We start from the raw sequence: 20336 nt of genomic DNA, 5'->3' as shown, positions 1-20336 counted from the left end.
ACCACGCAACCATCTTGTCTTCCACAACGTGAACATGTGATCTCTCAACCATCCCCTTAACCCCACTAGCCAAAACCTTACCACTCCTATCTCTACATTCCCATTATTTCTGCCTCATATAAAATAGTCGCTTCTCTACCTGTATATCAACCTTATTGCTCAAATTTTCCTGCACCCGGTCCATCTTCAATTTATCATCAACACTCTTGGTCAATGCATACATCTGTTGCATCCAAGCAAGTTTCAATTTCAACAACTTCAGTTCCGTCAAACCCTTCCTCCTAGTATAAGAAGTCTGATTAATCAGATCACCCCGTATTGTAGATTTCAAACAATCCCAAAACATCAGAATATCAGCGGAGTCCATATTCTCCATAAAAACAAACTTCAATGAATGCCTTAAGGCGCAAAACTTCTGCCAGATCGCGCAAAATACCCGACCTAAGTTGCCACCTAACAAAAGTCGATCCCCACCAACCAGATCCATTTGCAAAGTCACCAACACATGTTCCAAGATCTCACACGCTCCAATGTCCAGGCAAAGGACCCTGTCAACAAGCCTATCAGATACCAATAGATAATCGATCCTAGAAAATGATTGAAGCACAGGCAGATAGAATGTGAATTCCTTCACAGTCGGATGTATAACTCTCCAAACATCCACCAAATGAAATCTCTCAAGGAATAGACAAATCTCCCGACTCGCCTCTATATTTGTGAATCTGCATGAAGCCTAGCGATCCAATTAATGATCAACAATACAATTAAAATCCCTACCTAGGACAATAATCTCCCTACGCATGACATGTTGAAGACAAGTGAGTTTATCAAAAAAAAGGACTCCCCCAAACCCCCTGCAAACATGGGCCATAAACACATCCTATCGTAAGTATCCTGCCTCCATAAAGCACATCCGCAAAAACCATTCGCCCATCACCATCCATAGTCACCCTATCAATCACAACATTCATACCCTTCCAAAACAAGATATACCTCTCAACTTTGAAGAATGACAGCTGGATAATTCTCTCGACTATCTCGAGGTAATCAGGAAACCCCTGGATTCATTAAGTAAATGTGTTTCCTGTAAAAAGACTATCGGCTTTCGCCCACCATATCCTAGCCATCACTTACTTCCTTTCATGTGGGGAATTCAGGCCCTTTACGTTGCCCGTCAAAAAAGACAGATCTCCCATCCCACACAGAAATCACCACCCATTTCACAACACCCAATCACACCACATATGAATGACAATTTCCACCTGAGAGCACAGCCAGGTGAACCAAAGAACAAAAATGTAACTCTAGCCATGTTGTTAATGGCAATCCTACAACTTGGCTGCCACGCACGCCACCCCTCACACAAAAGACACCACAAAAAAACAAAAAGCAACTAAGCATTAACACAACAGCAGTCTGGTAAGCCCCAAACTGCATATACATTGCACACTCCGATTCGAACCATACATCCCAGAAACCAATGCACCTTTACTGAAACACTACAATAGAATACCCTCCCTTGCCCATACAAAATACATGTGATCCTTTCCTCAGCTGTAATAAAATGCTCAACCACCCCCAAACATTAAATGTTCACCAGATATTTATTTTTGGCAGGAACAACCAGTCAGAATAACTTGAGTGGGTAAAATCAACAATATAAAAGCAGAAATTAGATAATTAATGTTATCTTGATTGTCCCCACAATTTTCTGTGAAGCCCAGTGGGCCTGGTCTGTGGTCCCTTCCACATGTTTTTTGCCAGGTTTTGTGATTTGTTCGGGGAGGACCTTTGAGCGCCTAATTTAGATTTCTGTATGATTGGTTAGTTTGTTCTTCCTGACCATTTTTCCCGAGTCGGTAGTTATAATTATAATTGTTCCTTTAGAACGTGCTTAATACCAGAGATTGGTTTCTAAGCACGGGATTGGGATTCTAACCTGTGTTGTGCTGCATTGACTTGCTTCCGAGACAAAAGCGTTGCCCCTGAGCTATCCCCCCTCATCAACGTAGTAAGTTGCTTTGGAAAGAACGTTGGAATAATGTTATTCTTCCAGAATGTTTGTGCTTTACATTAACTAGATCACTATAACCTTCCATCTTTGGCTATCAGGTTTGCTTTCATGCACCATTTAATTAGCCATGCCAGACAAAACCGTCTCACACGCACATGGGGTATTTACATTTTAATTATAACATTCAGGCCAGAGCCTCTGCAACTTTTGGTGCAGAGTTGTGGTAGGGACACGAACACCAACAGAATGGAGACTGCAGAAAATAAACTCCTAACAAAAGCTTAGTCTTTACCTCTCACTACATCCAATACCACTCTACGCCTTGAGCGGAATCAGAGGAAAATAACATATGTTACTGCCGCTTGTCCAGTCTGTTATTACCTTTGGCTAGGAGCCTCACCTCACTTAAGCAAGTATAGAGAGGCAATGCTAGATCTTCTTGCACAAAATGGAGAGACCTATTTAGGATGGTGCAGACAAGTCGGATCCCAACTGTCTTTAGAGGGATATGAAGACCTATGGTATAACCTGCATCAAATGAACCTATTTGCTAAACTTTTATTCCATCAGGCGCATGATGCCAAATTGCAAAACCAGGAACTTATCGCTTGCTCGTGTACCCCTTCCCCATTTCATAGCCTGCTACCCCCTCAAAATCTGTGTGATCAAAGACGCTATGATGATACCTCAATCCCTTCCTCCCCTCACGACTAACGTGTACAAATCCCCAATTCCCCACAATATTGAGCCACTTCCGCTACCCCTTCCGTTTCCTAATAGTATTTATGAATGTGTGCAAATGATGGTTGATATGTAAATTGTTCCTGTGTGTGCATGTGGCTTTTCCTTTGTTATTAAAATCCCCTTATGACTCAGCGGCGCACAGTACTGATGAGAATGACTGCAATTAAGTAAAAGGAGGTGTCCTATGGACACTGCACCTGCCCGGCCTATCCGCAATCACAATGGAGGGATCCGTACTACGCCAGTACGAACCGCATGTCTGCATCTTGTGAACCACCTATAACTACTTGTGGGAGCGGACGTTTGTCCATTGTACAAGTACGCCCATGCGTATCTCTTCCTGTCTCCTGGTAACACCGCCCCTGTCCAGCATATGCGCAGAAACTTGGGACGAACTTTAAGTAGTTTGAGGCGCCCACCCACTTCCTGCAGGTAGCTGTACACATAAACGTCCCCCCTGCTATACCCAGCGTTTCGCAAAATGGTCAGTGCACGTGTGTCACACTATTAATAAGTCCAGAGATCCCAACGGAGTGTATAGGACACCTATGCACATGCGCACAAAGTATTCCAACCAGAGCGGTCCTGCGGACAGCCATCCCAATCGAGAACATTTGCGACATCACCATGCGACCGCCCCCTAGGACACTGGAAAAGTACAATGTTCTGCAATCTACAGCGTGTTATTGGGAAATTACACGCTTACAAACACCCCACAATGTGCCATTGCACATGTATGTATTTGGTTCATGTTTCCATAATAAAATGATTCTTGGCAGACTGTTAAATAACCTTGGCTGGTTGCGGAGAAATGCTTGTTTATGTTTCTGCATGAGACTGTCTCGATGAGCGAGAGATAAGAAGGTTAGCACGATATGTTGGCTTGCTTTTCTTAGAATAGAATATAGGAAAAGATGTCATGTCAATGTGTTCCAGTACACGATTATGATTATGCTATGCTGGCTGAAATTATCTATGCACGTAGTTTGAAATGGAATGCTTTCTACGCACACAATTGCACAAAGAATGCGTCTTTGTTCTGTATAACAGTAGGTTGCTGTTCTGTTCATTAGGGTAGGTTGGTTCAGCTGGCTGAGAGTGTGAGCTGTTAAAGAGCTGGCTAGAGGAAGGGAGGCTGTATCACAGCTGGTTGAGAGAGAAAGGAGACAGTCTCGCAGCCTTAGTCTTGGAGGCTGGCTTTGTGGGGGATTTGCTGGGATGCTGGGAGGGTTGGGGTTGCTTATGCACTCTCACTGTTAGCGAGTGCTCTGCTCGTTAGAGACTAGTGACACTCTGTCCATGGATAAAATAAATGTCCATTTTGCTTTGAAACATCCGATTTCCGGGTCTCTGTGAACTCTTGCTATATTTTGTTTCCATAGCATAGCATTTTTAGAATTCACACTATTATTTAGATAGAAACATGTGTACCAGTGGCACTATGAGCATTTCCTAAAGGACTGCCACTTTTCTATTTTAAGAAAGTTTTCTAAAGCTTACATTAAACTAGAAAAGTGGGGCTGCAGTCTAGGAAATGCTATTTTTATATAAAGGGAAGAAGTGTGCAGCAGTGTTCAACGGCACCTCACAGATGCCATATTTTAATTCCTCTTTTTGACATGCTGAAGCAGTGCTTTTGAAAGGAGAATTCCTCACAGTGCATGCCGTGCATTTCCCATAGTTGTCAAGGCTGTTATCAAGCAGTAAATCAGGCACATGCTAAAGTCGTGGCTTTGATGCTGCATAAGCTACTTTTTTTATTATTATTTATTTTTTATTGTAATTTGGTTTATAAAAAAGGAAACCTTTTACAAACAGAATATTTACACATAAAAGTAAACATGTAAAAAGAAAATAAGAAAACAAGCTAAATTAGAATCATACTTCACGTTTTCCTTCCCATTAAGAATGTTTCCCATTTGGATAGTCAGTTTTCCCCCTCCAAGTCTTTAGAGATTACTTCACTTCTTACCCAAATACTCAATGACCTGCTTTTGGAACCTCCCAACTTCTCCTCCTGAACTAGGCACTTTTCTTTTTTTTGGACAAAATATTTTTTATTGAAATACCGTATAATCATGAAATCATCCATTACATTCATATGGAAAAGCATTAAAAACAGTCAATAGTAATCAACCCAACGATATTTCATTTTCAACTGTTTAAATTCATCAGGCCAACTAATTCATCAGTAACCAATGTCTAATAAGAGAGATTAAACTCAAGCCGAACTCTTATAAGCAAGGGACAAACAAGAGGGGAAAAGAAGAGAAAATAAATAAATAAAATAAACCGGTCCATAGAAACCACCAGCTGATGAACTCAGTCTCAGGCTCTGGAAACTCCCTCTTAACTCAGGGCCCCTTCCGGGTATAACACAGTGTCGATGTTAGAAGTCTCAGAAGGTATTTGATCAAGCAGGGTTGAAAAAACATATGCTCTCTCTCAGCAACATGTTCTAAGAAAGGTCCCCATATTCTTGAGAACTTATCCGTCTTTCTTTCCAGTATGGCTGTTAACTTTTCCGAGCCCAACAAGTCCCATATCTTAACCCACCAATATGCAATATGCGGGCCTTCAGAATCATTCCAGAACCTGGCAGGGGTGAGCCGGGCTGCCATGAGCAGGTGAGATATCAGTTCCGCTCTGGGACCTGACTGCGGGTATGTACCGTCATCCGGAGTAGCTCCCAATATCATTGTCAGCAGGTCCATGGGGAGAGAGTTCCACAAGTGTCTTTGATCTTAGATCCGACCTCCAGCCAGAAAGCCTGGATGACTGGGCAATACCACCACAGATGGCCTAAGTCCCCCTTTGCCCCACATCCGTGCCAGCAGGTGTCTGGATAAACAGGGTTAATAGCATGACGTTTCTGCGGTGAGACATACCATCGAAAGCAAATTTTGAGGGCACATTCGTTCACCGCAGAGCGTCTAGAAACTTTTTGGGCTCTCCCCCATATCCTTTGCCAAAATTCCTGTTCAATTTCCCTTCCCAAATCTCTCTCCCAGGCCAAAATATAGGGCATTTTCTCCCCTCCAGCATCTTCCTCTAAAAGGCGGTAGCATGTAGCTACCCTCCGGGTGAGTTGACCTTCCATCAGCGTTAATTCTAATCCCGTGGGGGATCTGGTGGCTGCCTCTTTGACACCTGGATTAGTTATCCAGTGACGGAGTTGGATATACTTGAACCTTTTGGTCTCTGGAAGGTTAAATTTCGCTTTACACTGCTCAAAGGTTAGGGGGGAATTGTTCATGTAAAGGTCACTTAGTCTCAGAGGTTTCTCTCTCGACCATAGAAGGAAAGAGTTAGGTTGAAGCCCAGGAGCAAAAGCTGGATTTTGCAATACTGGGAACACTGGGCCCAGCCCCGGCACAAGACCTCTTTGGGTACAGGACCTGTCCCATGCACAGAGTATGGTTTTTGTGGAAGGGAGTAGGAATCCTCTGTGAGGACGCATTTCACGAGGGAGAAAGGGGAGGTGAGTCAGGGGCGTCATGGTGCAGTGTTGTTCGATTTCCTGCCATCTAGGGGGTTCTTTTGGGCGAGACCATCTCAGAATGGCGGCTAGTTGGGAAGCACGGTAGTTTCTTACAATCGAAGGGAGGCCCAGTCCACCCATCTGTCTACCCCGGGTCAAGTGTTTGCGCTGGATACGGGGGATTTGCGCTTCCAAACAAAGCAGCCTATTTCCCTCTGCAGTCCCAGGAGATCTCGGTCAGGGATCATTATGGGAAGTGTATGAAATGTACATAAAAGCCTGGGGAGTAAAGCAATTTTGATAGCACTTATTCACCCCAGTCAAGATATTTCCTGGAGTGACCACCTCCCTAGGGTCTCTTTGGCTTCTTTTAATAGAGTAGGAACATTAGCCTTCAGCAGTCCCGCAAAAGTCGGGGTTAGCCGAATTCCAAGATACTCAATGGAGGTGTTCGTCCATTGGAGGGAGTAGACACTCCACAAGGCTCTCAAGGTCTCGGGCATTTCTGATAAGTTTAACCCCATAGATTTGGCCATATTTATTGTGAATCCTGAGATCTTCCCGAATCGAGAAAGGAGGTCTATGAGGTGGGGGAGTGAGGCTCGAGTTTCTTTAAAAAAACAGAGGATGTCGTCCGCGTATAACGCGACTTTGTGACATTGATTCCCGAAGGTGAAGCCTTTAATCTTCGGGTGAGCACAAATGCATTGTGCTAGGGGTTCAATAGCTAGGGTAAATACTAACGGGGATAGGGGACACCCCTGCCTAGTCCCTTTACCCAGTGGAATTTGGGCTGACCAAAGTGAATTCATCCTAATTTGGGTTGAGGGAAATCTGAAAGTTTGAGAGGATTAATTTGGAAAATTTCTGGCCGAATCCGAAGCTCTGTAACACAACACTAAAGGCAAGTAATCCCAGGGCATGCTATCAAATGTCCTGTGGGCATCTAGAGCTAAAATAGACAAAGGGCCTGGAGTAGTGGAGGCAAGGGAAACAAGATTGACCGCCCTGCAGACATTATCGTGTGCTGAGCGCTCAAGGATAAATCCGGTTTGGTCTCTGTCTATGATAGCTGGGAGTATCTCGCCTAAGCAATGGGCTATAATTTTGCTAAAGGGTTTAGCATCTGTGTTAAGCAGAGCTATAGGGCGATGTGAAGTACAGTCTGTCGGTTCTTTCCCAGGTTTTAAAATTAGGGTGGTGGAGGAAGCTGCCATGGAATGGGTGACAGAGCCCGTTTCCCACAGGTAATTAAATATTTCCGTGAGGTGAGATATAAACTCGGGCGAGAAAACTTTATAGAATTTATTGGGGAAGCCATCGGGGCCTGGGGCTTTACCCAAGGGGAGGGATTTAATCGCTAGTTCCACTTCTTGCGTGATAATCGGGTTTTCCAATGACTCACGCAAGGCTTGCGAAATTTGTGGGAGATTTGCTCTATCCAAGAAGTCCTTGGAGATCTGTGGATCCCCTAGGTGGGGGGTGGTTTGTTCAACAAAGAATTTCTCGATAATTTAGAGTTTGCCTTCCTCCGAATAAATACACTTCCCCTCCTCATCTCTCAGAGCGTCTATTCTGTTTTGTCAGTTCTGCTTTTTTAATTTGGCGGCGAGGAGTTTATTCACTTTATTCCCCTTCGAATAAAAGTATTGTTTAGTGAGCAGCATCGAGTAAGCCGTTTTGCCCATGTGATGCGCCTCCAACACTCTCTTCGCTATTCGATTATCTCTCAGGGACCATCGGGAGCCTTTTGTTTTATGTACCTCTTCTAGCTTTCGAGCTTCCTCTTCTAACTGTGGCCCCTGATTACTGCCTTGGCTGCATCCCAAAGTGTCCCCAGGTTCACGTCTCCCGTTTTGTTCTCGTGGAAATAGGAGACTAAGGTTTCTCTTATGTGTGTGCGGACTAAAGGGTCTTCAAGTAATAAATCGTTCAGCCTCCATGGGGGTTTCTGAGGCGGGGTCTCGTGGAATGGTGAAAACAGGAGTCTCGCAGGTGCATGGTCAGAGAGCATCTCTGGCAATATCTCCACTGCCCTCACCAGCGGGACTAGGGAATCGGTAACTAGAAACATATCTAACCTAGAAAAGCCCCCATGTAACGCCGAAAAATATGTGTAATCTCGCTCAGTTTGATGAGAATAGCGCCAGATCTCAATAAGGGAATGATCCCGCAGTAATGTGGTAAGTGCCCGAAAGTTGTTTTTATCTGCCAATGATGGGGGTAGGGTTTTATCCATGAGAGGATTTACTACCGCGTTAAAGTCACCACCCAGGAGAATTTCCCCATCTGCATGATCAAATAGAGCTTTGGATAGCTTTGCAAAAAATACATCTTGTTTAGCATTTGGGCCATAAATGGAAACCAGTGTTACGTTGCGCCCCTCCAGCAGCCCCCACAACCAGCAGAAACCTCCCTTCTTCATCTCGGACTACTTCCAGCATCCTAAATCGAGTACCTTTGTGAACCAAGATGGCGACACCTCGTTTTTTGAACCCACTAGAAGCGAAAACATTTCTGGGGTAAAATTTGCTGTTAAAACGTGGTTCATCCGCGGGACATAAGTGGGTCTCTTGTAGAAATAAAAGCATTGCCTGTAATGTGGGCAATCTAGGAAAAAGCGCTTTGCGTTTTAAGGGAGAATTTAAGCCTTGCACGTTCAATGTGACACATGTAACGCAGGGTAACGTCATCTCTAGTTCAACCCGGCATCCCTGCCCCATGCTAGTGCCTACAGACGTACGAACTACCTCTCTCTGTAGCTTGTGATCCAGCTTGAGAAGATCAACCAATCTATCAGCCATTCCAATAATATGGGAAAGGACATTTGTGACATACAATGAATAAGGTCATGGAGCCGGTTTGTCAAAATCATACACCGAAAGGAAACTAAAGAAAAACCAATGAAAAATTACAGCAGAGCTATATAAAAATAGTAAGTTAATGTTGGAGCCCATCCTAAGAAGACGGAACTACTTAAGACACCAGTTAATTTCCTCCAATTACTACACATGTTGGGCGCAATCCACACAGGCGCCGAAAATGCATATTGAACTGAGTTTTAAACGCCCTAATATGCCCGTACTTAAACATCAGGCATTCCGGGAGGGCAGGTAGAGACCCGCCAACAAACCAAACCAGTAGGCAACATTACCAAACCGAACTCTCAAATAATATCTGGGCCAAGAAGGGGGTCCCCCACATGGGGAACTCTGGGTTAGCTTCCAAGGGTGAAGGTGAGGGGTAAACCCCCTCAAATCACCAGACCCAGGCACTTGTCTAGAGTGGGCGTTCAGGTCAACCGTCTTGCGTGCTGGCTCTATCTTTTTCTGCAAAAGACTCCTCAGGTCTCAGATCCTCGATAGTCTCTATGACTTCCCCTTCCGTTTGAGGCGCCGGTTCCAAACGACGGCAGCCACAAGGCCTCCTCCTCTTATCTCTCGGGGTTGGGGGCGAAAGTTAGATCGGCCGAGGCCTGAGAACAGGAATCCGTGGAGTTTGACCCAACTGCTCCCGTCATCAAGGCGTCGGCCTCCTCCTCCTCCGACGTTATCGCCTGGTGTTGGTTCTGGAATTCAAAAAGTAATTTACAGGGATAACCCCAACGATAATGGATCTGTTTAGTTCTCAGCCAGGCCGTAACGTTGCGCAGACGTCATCTGTTAATTAGCAAGTGTGTATGGAGAGAGATCCTGTCGCGCCCCGAAATTGCACCGTGGAGGCACCTCTGGCCGCTGCCATAATCTTTTCCTTCTGTTGGAAAAAGTGCACACGACTGAGGACGTCCGGAAGAAGGTTTCTTTTAAGTTGAGTGGCGGAGTAGACAGCAGTTCCTCCGATGAAGAAGTGTTCAAGATGGATCTGAACACCGCTTCCACGTAGCTAGGCAACTTCTGATCAGAGACCTGGCGGGGGACCCCCCGAAGCCGGACATTATTTCTTCTTGACCTATTTTCAAGGTCCGCTTGTTTCGCCCAGACCTCCTCTAGGTGATCTTCAATGGACTTCACTCTTTCAGTCAACACCTCGACCTCGTGTGTGTACTCACATGCCACATTTTCCAGCTCGTTAATTCTCGTTTCCAGGCCTGTAAAATGTGCTGTCAGATCCGCCAGAGAGCAGGCCAAAGAGTCTTTGGAGGTTTTAATTTCCGACTTAATTTCTATTGTGATTTCTTGCTTGAAGGATCTGAACATTGCTTCGAAGTCATCTCTGGATAGAGCCATATTCAGATCTTGACCACTAGGCGGAGGTGAGTATTTCTGCCACCACGGTGCGAGAACAGGGTGAGGGTGCCGTCTGCGGTGTTAAATAAGCTTGAATGCCCTGTGTTCTCCGTTTGGCCGCTGTTTTAGGCATTGCCAGGGCATGTCCCGAATGGTTGTCACTTCGTTTGTGGTGGTAGATTAATCACATCAGGAGCGGGGAGTGGGGAAGCGTGCCGTTTCCCACCGGGGCAGAGAGGAGACCCACAGAATGTCTCTCCGCCAGGATCTGCTTCCCACAGGGTTGCGGCGGGATTTGAAGCGTTAGCACTCCCAGTAGGCTTGCTTTCAGGCAGACCCAGTCCCCCACTCACTTTTCCCACAACAAACAGTCAACCCCCCCTGCGCGTTATAAAGTTCTTCTCTCGGCCGTTCCGTTCGCCCCTCACCTGGTTTACCTCCTGGATCGTTCGTGAGCGTCACCCGCAGAAGGCAATCCCCGCAGGACTCCACTAAGCCGCGCGCCCGGAACCTCCGTAGCTCCCACGAGCCGCCTCCTCCGGCTCTCCCCTCCGGCAAGGACCAGCAGATTTGCGGGAAAGTCTCCAGCGCCCGCTCTCCCTCCTCACAAACGGGGACTCGGTCCGCTGCACTAGTGGGCACAACAGGTAATCCACACTGACCTCATCTGGCAGCGCGTATGGTGACTCTCACTCGGCGCCATTTTCGCCGCTCGTCTCGGGAAGATCTTGAACGACATTGCCGACTTCCACGGGACACAGTTTCCAGCCCTCTCTCCTCAAATGCTATGGTGGATCGCACCCATGCAGGACAGGAATCCGCCAAAAAATTATGGCATTAGGGCATCTTTAAAGCGAAAGTTGGGGCGCCTGTAGAGGAGCTCATCTCCGGCACGTCCGCATGGCGTGCCGCTTAGCCACGCCCCCCGACCAGGCACTTTTCTAATCAGAGAACAATATTACATTTTTCTAGCATCTGAATCACCACTATTGTTAAACCCTGTGAGACGCCAGAGGTCAGCCTATCCCAAAACATTTCAAGTATATAATATGCAGACTCAAAGCCAAGTTTTTCAGAGAGAAGGGATCTTGCTTGCCACGTGCCTTCACAGTCCATTAATAGATGCCAGATGGATTGATTTTCAGGGTTTCTACAGATCTTACATAGTTGGATGGCTGATTGTCCCAGTCCTCTCTTTGCTAGTACCTCCCCTGTGTGTATGCCATTCAAACACAGTCTCAGGAATTTTTTCCTGATCCTCAAGTCGGGAAATTTCACCAGATATTTAAGAACCCCAGTTTTTTGTCGGCTTTCAGCAATGGATTGGGATTGCTTGCGGAGCGTACTTCCTCGATGGTATTAATCCAATCCATTTCATACCATCGTTTTTTGGCTTTCATCAGGTTCTCAATGAAGGACTGGATTTCTATGTCACTCTTCTCTAGCCAGACTATTACCTGGGAATATAGATGACTTGGCATCTTTGAGCTCTTATTTTCCATATGCGCCTTTATGTCAGAATATAATGTATCTTCTTTGGCTAGATGGATGAGTCGGAAGAGGGAAATTAGTTTCCACCTTACCTGTGCCTTTAATGACTTTAGGCCCAATTCAAACCTGATATTTGCAATCGACAGACATGTTGGTAAGACTAGGACTTTTTTCCCCACATCATTCCTTCCCATTTTTGCCATGTGCTGCTCCACAGATGAGGTTTGGCTTCCACTGGATAAGCTACTTGAGTCATGCAACAAACACTGAAAGACTATGAAGCTATGAAAATCGAAAAAAAACAGACTACAAAAAAACAATTTGTATTACAGCGAAAATAATAACTGTCCATAACAGACTAAAAAGGGAAAAACATACATAAAAATCATATATAAACATATTAAAAAATGTGTAAAGGGGAATGGTCTCAACTGCGTCCCACCTAGGTACGGAACTGTTACCCAAGGTGAAATGACTGCAGGCACCCAACTGCCTCCAACTTAAGAGAAGCAAAAAGATCAACAGTAAAACGTTATAGTGAGCTACACAAAAAAGTCCCATTAAAGAAAGCTATTGAATATAATTTCTACATTCAGATGAGGAGACCATGCCTGAAAATTGCCAATCCTAACTGTTTCTATGCAGAAGTAGGTGACTGAAATCTCCTCCATGACATGGTTTCTTGAGAACCTCCAAAATACAATATCTAATGTGTGCAATTGTAAGGGACGGGAATGTTCTATACAATTTCAAGGAACTTGAGACTTGAAGTCTTAAGATCGAACGTTTGCCTTGTGGTCATCCCAATGAAGACCTGTTTCTCGGTTGGTCTTGCAAATATATGACAGCCTGCAAGGGCCTCTTAAAGAGGAGCCGACATGACTGGACACCCAGGTTGAGTAATGTTAAGAGTTTAATCTTAGTCCGTGTTTGGGGATGAGTAACCATGCCTCCTGTTATATTATAATTCTGATAGTGAACACAAGGAAATGCACCCCTTTTTGAGGTACTCAAGAACTGTCGTGAGTCATCTGTGAAAAGATCGTCATTAACTTGTATCTGTAAACACGTTTTTTTCCTGAAAATCTGATTAAGAGTGAGTGCAGATTTATGTTGAGCTGATGTAAGTAAAGTAGTGCATGGTTTGGCAGAGGCTACACTTTGAGATTTTAAAAAAACAGGTCATGTGAATACCCACTAGAAATATATTTAGACTTGCTGACCAAGTCAAGTCATGATCTTCTGAAATTAGTCTTTGCAATCTCAACATCTGTGAATAAGGCAAATTATGGTGGAGACTGAAGCAATGGAGTACATTTTTCTAATCTGTATCTTTCCTGAAGACATTTGTGATACATTTGAATTGAAAAGTCTAGAAAATGTGGGCATGGAAGACCTGTAGTTGGAGAGGATTTAATAAGATTATTGAATTAATTACATTTCTCAACACATTTGCCTGGAGAATCTTCATCTCCTTCCTGTCTCGTTACCCACACTCCCCCAAGATACCAAAAAATGTTATCAATCACCACTCTGCTCCCTTAGTGGGAGTATTTATACTGTGCTTCATGCTAGTAGTTTTTTGTGTTTTTGTTTAGAAAGATTATACCCCTGCTAATGGCAATGCACTGAAACGCGCTGGGTACGTCCTTTAAGAGTTCAGCCCTCCCCACTGCTACAATCTGACTTCATTGAACTAACTGGTCGTTATCAGCCCTTCTCTGCATATTCATTTGGTGACACATTTAAAGTTCTTTGGTCATGCTAATGTGTGCAGCATGGTTGTAGGCGTTTTTTCCACATGGCATTCCTTGCATGTAGAGTATACTGGCAGCACAAAGCACAGCAAGGTAAAAAGATGTTTAGCACACGTAGGTATCGCTGGAGTCTTTTTGTAGGCACAGGATAGCAGAGTGAAGGTCATATTCTTGATTTAAAGCCAGGGGGTGGGGGGGTGTAGGGTGTGGAGCTTTAAAGAGGGATACCCACTGGAGCTATATGGTTACGCCTACTTGCAGCACCACTCTATCATGACATCACGACACAATGATGACAGACATGTACCCATCACCACCAACTGACATGGACACCTACAGGCCTCACTACAACCGTGCACATCGCAACCACCTAATCTACCTGCATCCTCCCTTAATCACCTCGACCCTTGCCACTATCGAGGAACTCCACCCCTTGACCCCACCTGTCCCCAGACCCACATATACCAAACCTTTCCACTGAACCTAACTTCACACAAATCCAACTTCGGTCATGCACACAACCACATTCTAACCAATGCTAACACTCAGTTGAAAGAGTGTGGGAAACTGAACGGGAGCTGCATAATTAAGCTAGAATCAGACAACAAATGTCTTACAAAGTGATGGCGTGCGGAGGGTTAAGGAGATAGTCCGGAGTCAGCAGAGTCAGGGCGAGTATGAAAGGGGGAGGGAAAAGTTCAAATTAGTGGGTGAGCGTGAGCAGTCAAGATTAAGGATTGGTGTTTGTTCAAAAATAACTTGATCGCAGAAAACTGAACGAAACATTAGAACGTATAGTGTTCTGCACAGCTTTGCGCGTTGCAACCAACCAAACAAGAAAGTAAAGATGACATATCGTGCCCACTTCCGTCCAGCAATCACATTGAACATTCATATTGGATTTCAACTTACATTACGGGAAGTCTAGGTTTTGCAGCACCTTGGCATGGGTAGTGAATAATGCATTCCATCGCTCCGAGCCGCGGTAGAAATGAAATAATTGGAACGGAAATAGTTTTCAAAGCAGAAAGAGAAGGGGTTATTAAAGGAATTAACGCTATGATTAAATCTTGCGAGATTTGGTAGAAAAACGTTACTGAGTGTGTTAAGAGTTGAAACCAAATGAAAACTTTTTCTGAGGTGACTTCAAAGTGCAGATATAAAGAAATATTCTTGTTTTATGAAATCATTCCTTTTTTACGGATAAATATATTAGAACGCAACCAAGAAAGGTAAGTGTATTGAAATAATGAAATGTAAATGAAAAAAAAAAAGTGTAAAGATCACACCTGACTGAAAATGTTCTAATTCGATTTATTTAGGTAAACCACATAATGGAAAAGGCAGTTTACCTTGTGTCTATCGGGGATGGGGGGGGAAAGAACAGTTGAAAAGAAATGCTTATATTTACAATATGGAAAGATTTAAAGGCAAAATAAAATGGTGGAAATGCATAAATTTAAAACAATGAATTGTAGAGGAAGAGCAAAAACAAGTGACGAAAATATTGAAAAAACAAAAATATAACCATGAACTAAACATTGCTAAAATCGAAGTAAAGGAAAAGATACTGGAGTTGAAAAGGAAGGCAACATTTTAAGAATGTACAAGTGGACAATTAGTTAGACAGATATTAGGGGAGATCCCACCACATAAGGCTGGCAAGATGCCATGTACGAACTTCCTAAAAAAACAACATTAATAAATAAATTATACTACACCAGAGAAATTTAGAAACTAGATTACCAATCATCCCGAAAACAGTGGGAGATGTGGAAATACCAGACAGCCTCCCAAAAAACTCTACAGGGTGAAAAATGCATTCATTATGACAGCAAAACAATGGAAAACAGATATTTTTGAAACACATCAAAACTTGACTCGTTTAGAAATAAGCAAACACTGGATGCTCGACAGAACATTCAAATGTTGTCCAAAACCGTTCATGCAGTTGTACAGTGTACATGGAGATATAGATACTGCATTTTTTTCCTCTAGTACACATATTAATGAGAGAAAAAGGGGAAACAAAACTACAAAAAAGTGATTACCAAACTGAAATAGAGTATGCACAATGCAGGGAAAGAGGGGAAAATATGTGCAAAGGACTATGAATTAGCAGCAATTAAAGCTATTAACCGAATATTCCCGATAAAATCAATACAGGGCTGCTATTTTCACTACAGCCAAGCCCTGTGGCGCAATCTACAGAAACATGGGCTTAAAAAGAAATATAGCAACGATATCGAATTTCCGCATCACATCAAAAAACTATGCGCATTAGCATTCATACTGAAAAAGAGTGTAGTGGAAGCATATATGACAATAGTAAATGAGCCATATTATAAAAGAAATGCGAATGAAATGACAGAATTTTTTAATTACTACGAAGAAACGGATTGGCGGTCAAACACCATTTTGAACGTAAACTTCCCAAGATTAAAATGTACTACTGGAATTGTTTTTCACAATAATAAATGGGTCATCAAAAACGAACAAACTTGAGGTGTGGCATCATAGCCTAAATGTGGCCATGAATCATGCAAATCCTACATTGTGGAAGTTTTTGCGCGTGATGACAAACAGAGCAATGAGTGCAGAAAAACTCAATAATTCAAATAATGAGTGGTCACAATCTGCAAGAAAATAAAGCAAAAAGTGTACAAAACATTAAAAAACTGAAAGAAATAGCTGAAAAGTATGAAAAATTAACCATGTCTGATTACTTACCAAGCATGACCTTCGCAGTGAACTTCATCACAATGTAAATAAACAAACACTGTATTGTTATTGAGGAATTGTATTCATTTTAAATGTTATAAACTGAAGTGTTAAAAAATAAAATCAATTAATACAATAAAATGCTGTTTCTAATAGCATCCTTTATTAATTGAAACCAGAAAAATTGGATGTAAGAAAAAAAAAAAGAAAAAATATGTTACGTGGAAATAAGGTAAAATTGGACCACACAAAAAAAGTCAAATTGGTCATTAGGTCAAATGTTTTATGTCAAATAGGCTAATACCAAGGTTAAGGCTAGGGCTCAGCGGCAGATGAGATTAAGGCTATGGTTCAGAAAAGGGCCGGCTAGGATGGGCATGTTTGAGGGAAGCACGAGGAGCTGCAAGCCATGGAGGGGAGAGTATGGTCTGACAGAACAGACAGAGGACATAACTGACAGAACGTGGCCAACATCCAGCAGATAGGAATATTAGTCGATCACAAGAACATCCCCACAAGCTAGAGATGGTCACTCAGTTCGTCGAGTTAATATTGCTTGGTCTGCATTAGACTCTTTCCTGACCCTGGTCCTAAGTAGATTAATTTCCCTACTATGAACCATTGTGCGGAAGCCTGGACAGAGCATGTACACATAGCTGACCTCTCCTGATGGGCAGGCCCAACACCTGAAAGGTACTCCTCCAAAGAAACAACACAGAAAGCAGGACTGCCTGAATGCAAAAGTAGGAGTCTGGGTGTGGGCAACTTGACTCTGTCTGGCCCTTGTTGTCACCTTTACTACTGTGCTGATGTGACCAAACCAGATGCCTCATAAGTGCATGCCACACTGTGGAGTGGTACTTTTGTATTATCTCATTTCAAGCAGGCCAAAGAGCTTCCAATAGATATTGAGGAAAATAAGGAACCTGCAGTTCCATATAGTATGCCAATTTTCTTCCTCCTGCAACACTGTACAGAATATTACTTAGCTTGATGTCTGATAGGTTTTATGCTACAATTAGTCATGTGGCATTGTCTCCAAGATTTCAAACATTCAGAAAAAAAGCTAATCTTTATGCATTAAAAAAAGGTAACAGATAGCCTTAATCTTGCATATCAAATTTGTTTAGATTTGTGTGGAAAGGCAATCGCACTCTCTTGTATAATACCTGTTCTGATTGGATTGCTTGAAGACATCTGCAAAGTGGGGTATTTCCGGGGATTCCCATCTAAATCCTGTTGAGGGTCCAAGGCAGGCTGTGGTGTAGAACTATATTCTCCTGGAGTCTCTGAAGGATGGCACCCAGCATTATTTGGTCCATATAATGCTTGATCTGTAAACTGTCGAACAGGTGGAAGGCTATGCGATGTAAACACTTGTCCATACTGATTGCTGACAGGCATCGAATGATAGGATGCACTAGAGTACATATTACTAGGAGCAGCGAAGGTAGCATAAGGACCAGAAAGAAGGGGAAATTCCAGAGATCCTGCAGACGAATATGTGGGATACATTCCTGAGCTGTTGAAGTGCCCACCAAGTGCTGAGTATGGTTGTGGAGCAGCAGTATGTGCATGTATTACAGAAGAGGTGGTGATCCCTTGTATGGGTCTATTCTTTGACACCATAGTATGTGGGGTAGGGGAAGGCCTGCTGTACATTGATGATGTTACTTGGTGAGTGTTTAACACATCTGATCCCACTTCGGGAATAACATTGTGCGATGATACAAAATAGCTGTCAGAGTAATCTTCCCTGTAAAGGTTATTGACATGAAGTGGAGTGGTTTTAGTCTGCACTTGAGAGTAATTTCCTGGTGGAGCACTGTAGTTTGGAGGGTAAACTCCATACCCAGATGACGGCAGCCGATTCAAAACTGGACCTGAAGAAAATAAGAAAACCAGAAAATCAGACAGTTAAGAAGCTTCTTAATTTAACAGGTGCCCATTTACTTTCAGAAAAAGCTGTTGATACGATACTGCCACAACTACAGCACAAGAGCCTTTTGCGCCATCTGCTTTTGCATGGATCAATAATTTATAAATGCTTACATTTACACGGAATTGTTACATTCTTCTCTATACACACAACGTTATAATTGTATATGACAATGACACTGCTGCCAGTTGAAGGCAGTGCCACACGTTTGTCTGTCCGTCCTTCCCCTATAACTACATGTTCCAGCTGAGTTATACAACCGGCAGTTTTCCCGTTCAACATTTGGCAAGAAGCTTGAAATGGAATGCTTCTGCTTACTTGCATTCCCAGGAGCGTCTGTTTACATTACTAGGCGCTGATGCCGTTTGATCTCTTCTCTTGGCGGCAGCTGGGCTGGTGTTACATAAAGAGAAGCTATCTTAGGAAATGCTGATTATGTCTCGAAAATTGTCAACCAGAAGTGATAGTAATGCATTTAATAATGGGACTGAGGAATGGGAGTAGTCATGTTCATAGATAGAGATGAAAACGTACCGCACACCTAAATTAAAGTGATAGTGAATATATATTACAACGCCACGATAGTGGCCGTGTAGTTATGGTTAAGTTGCTGTTTCCATAGTAAGAGCACGTTTTGGGCGGCCTAGAACTCCGCTCCCCCTGGACGAATCCTCACCAAACTTTGCAAAAAAAAGTATATGGGGAACTCTGAACTTTTTTGCAAAGTTTGGTGATGTTTGGTGCAGGGGGGGCAAATGTTATGGGGGGGGGGTCCCAAAACGTCTTTTTTTCCCATAGACTGAATGGGGGAAAACTTTGCGCACGCCTACAGGTCAAACCGTTGGACGGAATTTGGACGGAATTTTACCAAATTTGCGGCAGGGGCAGGGGTTTGGTCCCAAAAACGTGCCTTTGTAAATTTGGTGACAATCCGTCCAGCAGTTTCCTTTAAAAAGACCCAAAAATATGTCTAAAAAAATTAGTGATATCTATGTCCGCTCCGCGGTCACACTTCCCTGTTCGCTCTGCGGACAAGATACCGATTGGCCAGGGGGATGGCGCCATGACCGCGGACACGCGACGTCTTCGCCAATTGACTGCAGCGAGCCGTGATGTACGTCAGAATGTGTGGATGCGCCTGACATCTTGGATCCGAACACAGCACGGTCGCCACCAGAGGCGAAATGTTTCGGAAACTGTTTTGCTCTCCTACAGTGCGTGGGGAGGTTCACAGCGTAAGAGATGGCTTAAATTATGTACTTGTTTGGGCGGCAGGTGTTATTGATGTACTATTTCAGTGCGTGCTGTGTACAGGCACCTTGAAACTGTTCTAAGAGCACACGTGGTGTTAGCGAACATTGTAATTGAGTACATGTCGTTATTACATTATTTTTTACTATGGGTGTTCTATTGATTAGTACGCCGCCATGGGTCTGACATGCTGCGGTGGTTGTGGCCAGGGCCTAGAGTCTTGGATGCATGGCCGTAGGCCATACTTCCAAGACTCTAGGCCCTGGCCACAACCACCGCATCATTTCACAGCAATGGATACACCTGTAGTATTGATTACCGATTACATGGTTGTGGGGAGTGTGTACAGTCTTGGGTGCATGGCCAAAGGTCATGCACCCAAGAACAAAGTTATAAGCACTGCAGATATAAGACACTGCACACCCACACATTGTAATATCTATGGACATACAGCTAGGAGTCTAGCCTCTGGCCAGAACAAGAGTAGCAGACCAAACCTATCGATACAACCGTAGTTCCCCACATCACTCAGGTGGTAGTGAGCAGGATGTAGAGTTTTGGGTGCATGGCTGCAGGCATTAGGCCGTTCGCCATACTCCTAAAACTCTAGGCCCCGTCCAAAACCACCAGATCATACTACAGCAATGCATACACCCGTACTATAGCTTAGCAGTCAGATGGTTCTGGGGAGGGTGTACAGTTTTGGGTGCAT

At 43.7% G+C, this 20336-nt stretch overlaps 1 protein-coding gene across 2 annotated transcripts in view; it reads right to left on the bottom strand.

Moving 5' to 3' along the window:
• Positions 1-20336, bottom strand: part of SEC24B (SEC24 homolog B, COPII coat complex component) — a 2214138-nt gene that overhangs the window by 2165954 nt on the left and 27848 nt on the right. For both annotated transcript variants that reach the window (XM_069630875.1, XM_069630876.1), the window contains exon 2: positions 17604-18317. In XM_069630875.1, coding sequence (XP_069486976.1) covers positions 17604-18317 — 714 coding nt within the window. The remainder of the gene's footprint in view (positions 1-17603; positions 18318-20336) is intronic.

This window comes from Ambystoma mexicanum, chromosome 6q, assembly GCF_040938575.1.
Source record: "Ambystoma mexicanum isolate Mex_15411 chromosome 6q, UKY_AmexF1_1, whole genome shotgun sequence".
NCBI lineage: Eukaryota > Metazoa > Chordata > Amphibia > Caudata > Ambystomatidae > Ambystoma > Ambystoma mexicanum.
Note: the sequence above shows the minus strand (reverse complement) of the source record. Positions and strands in the feature narration are given on the sequence as shown.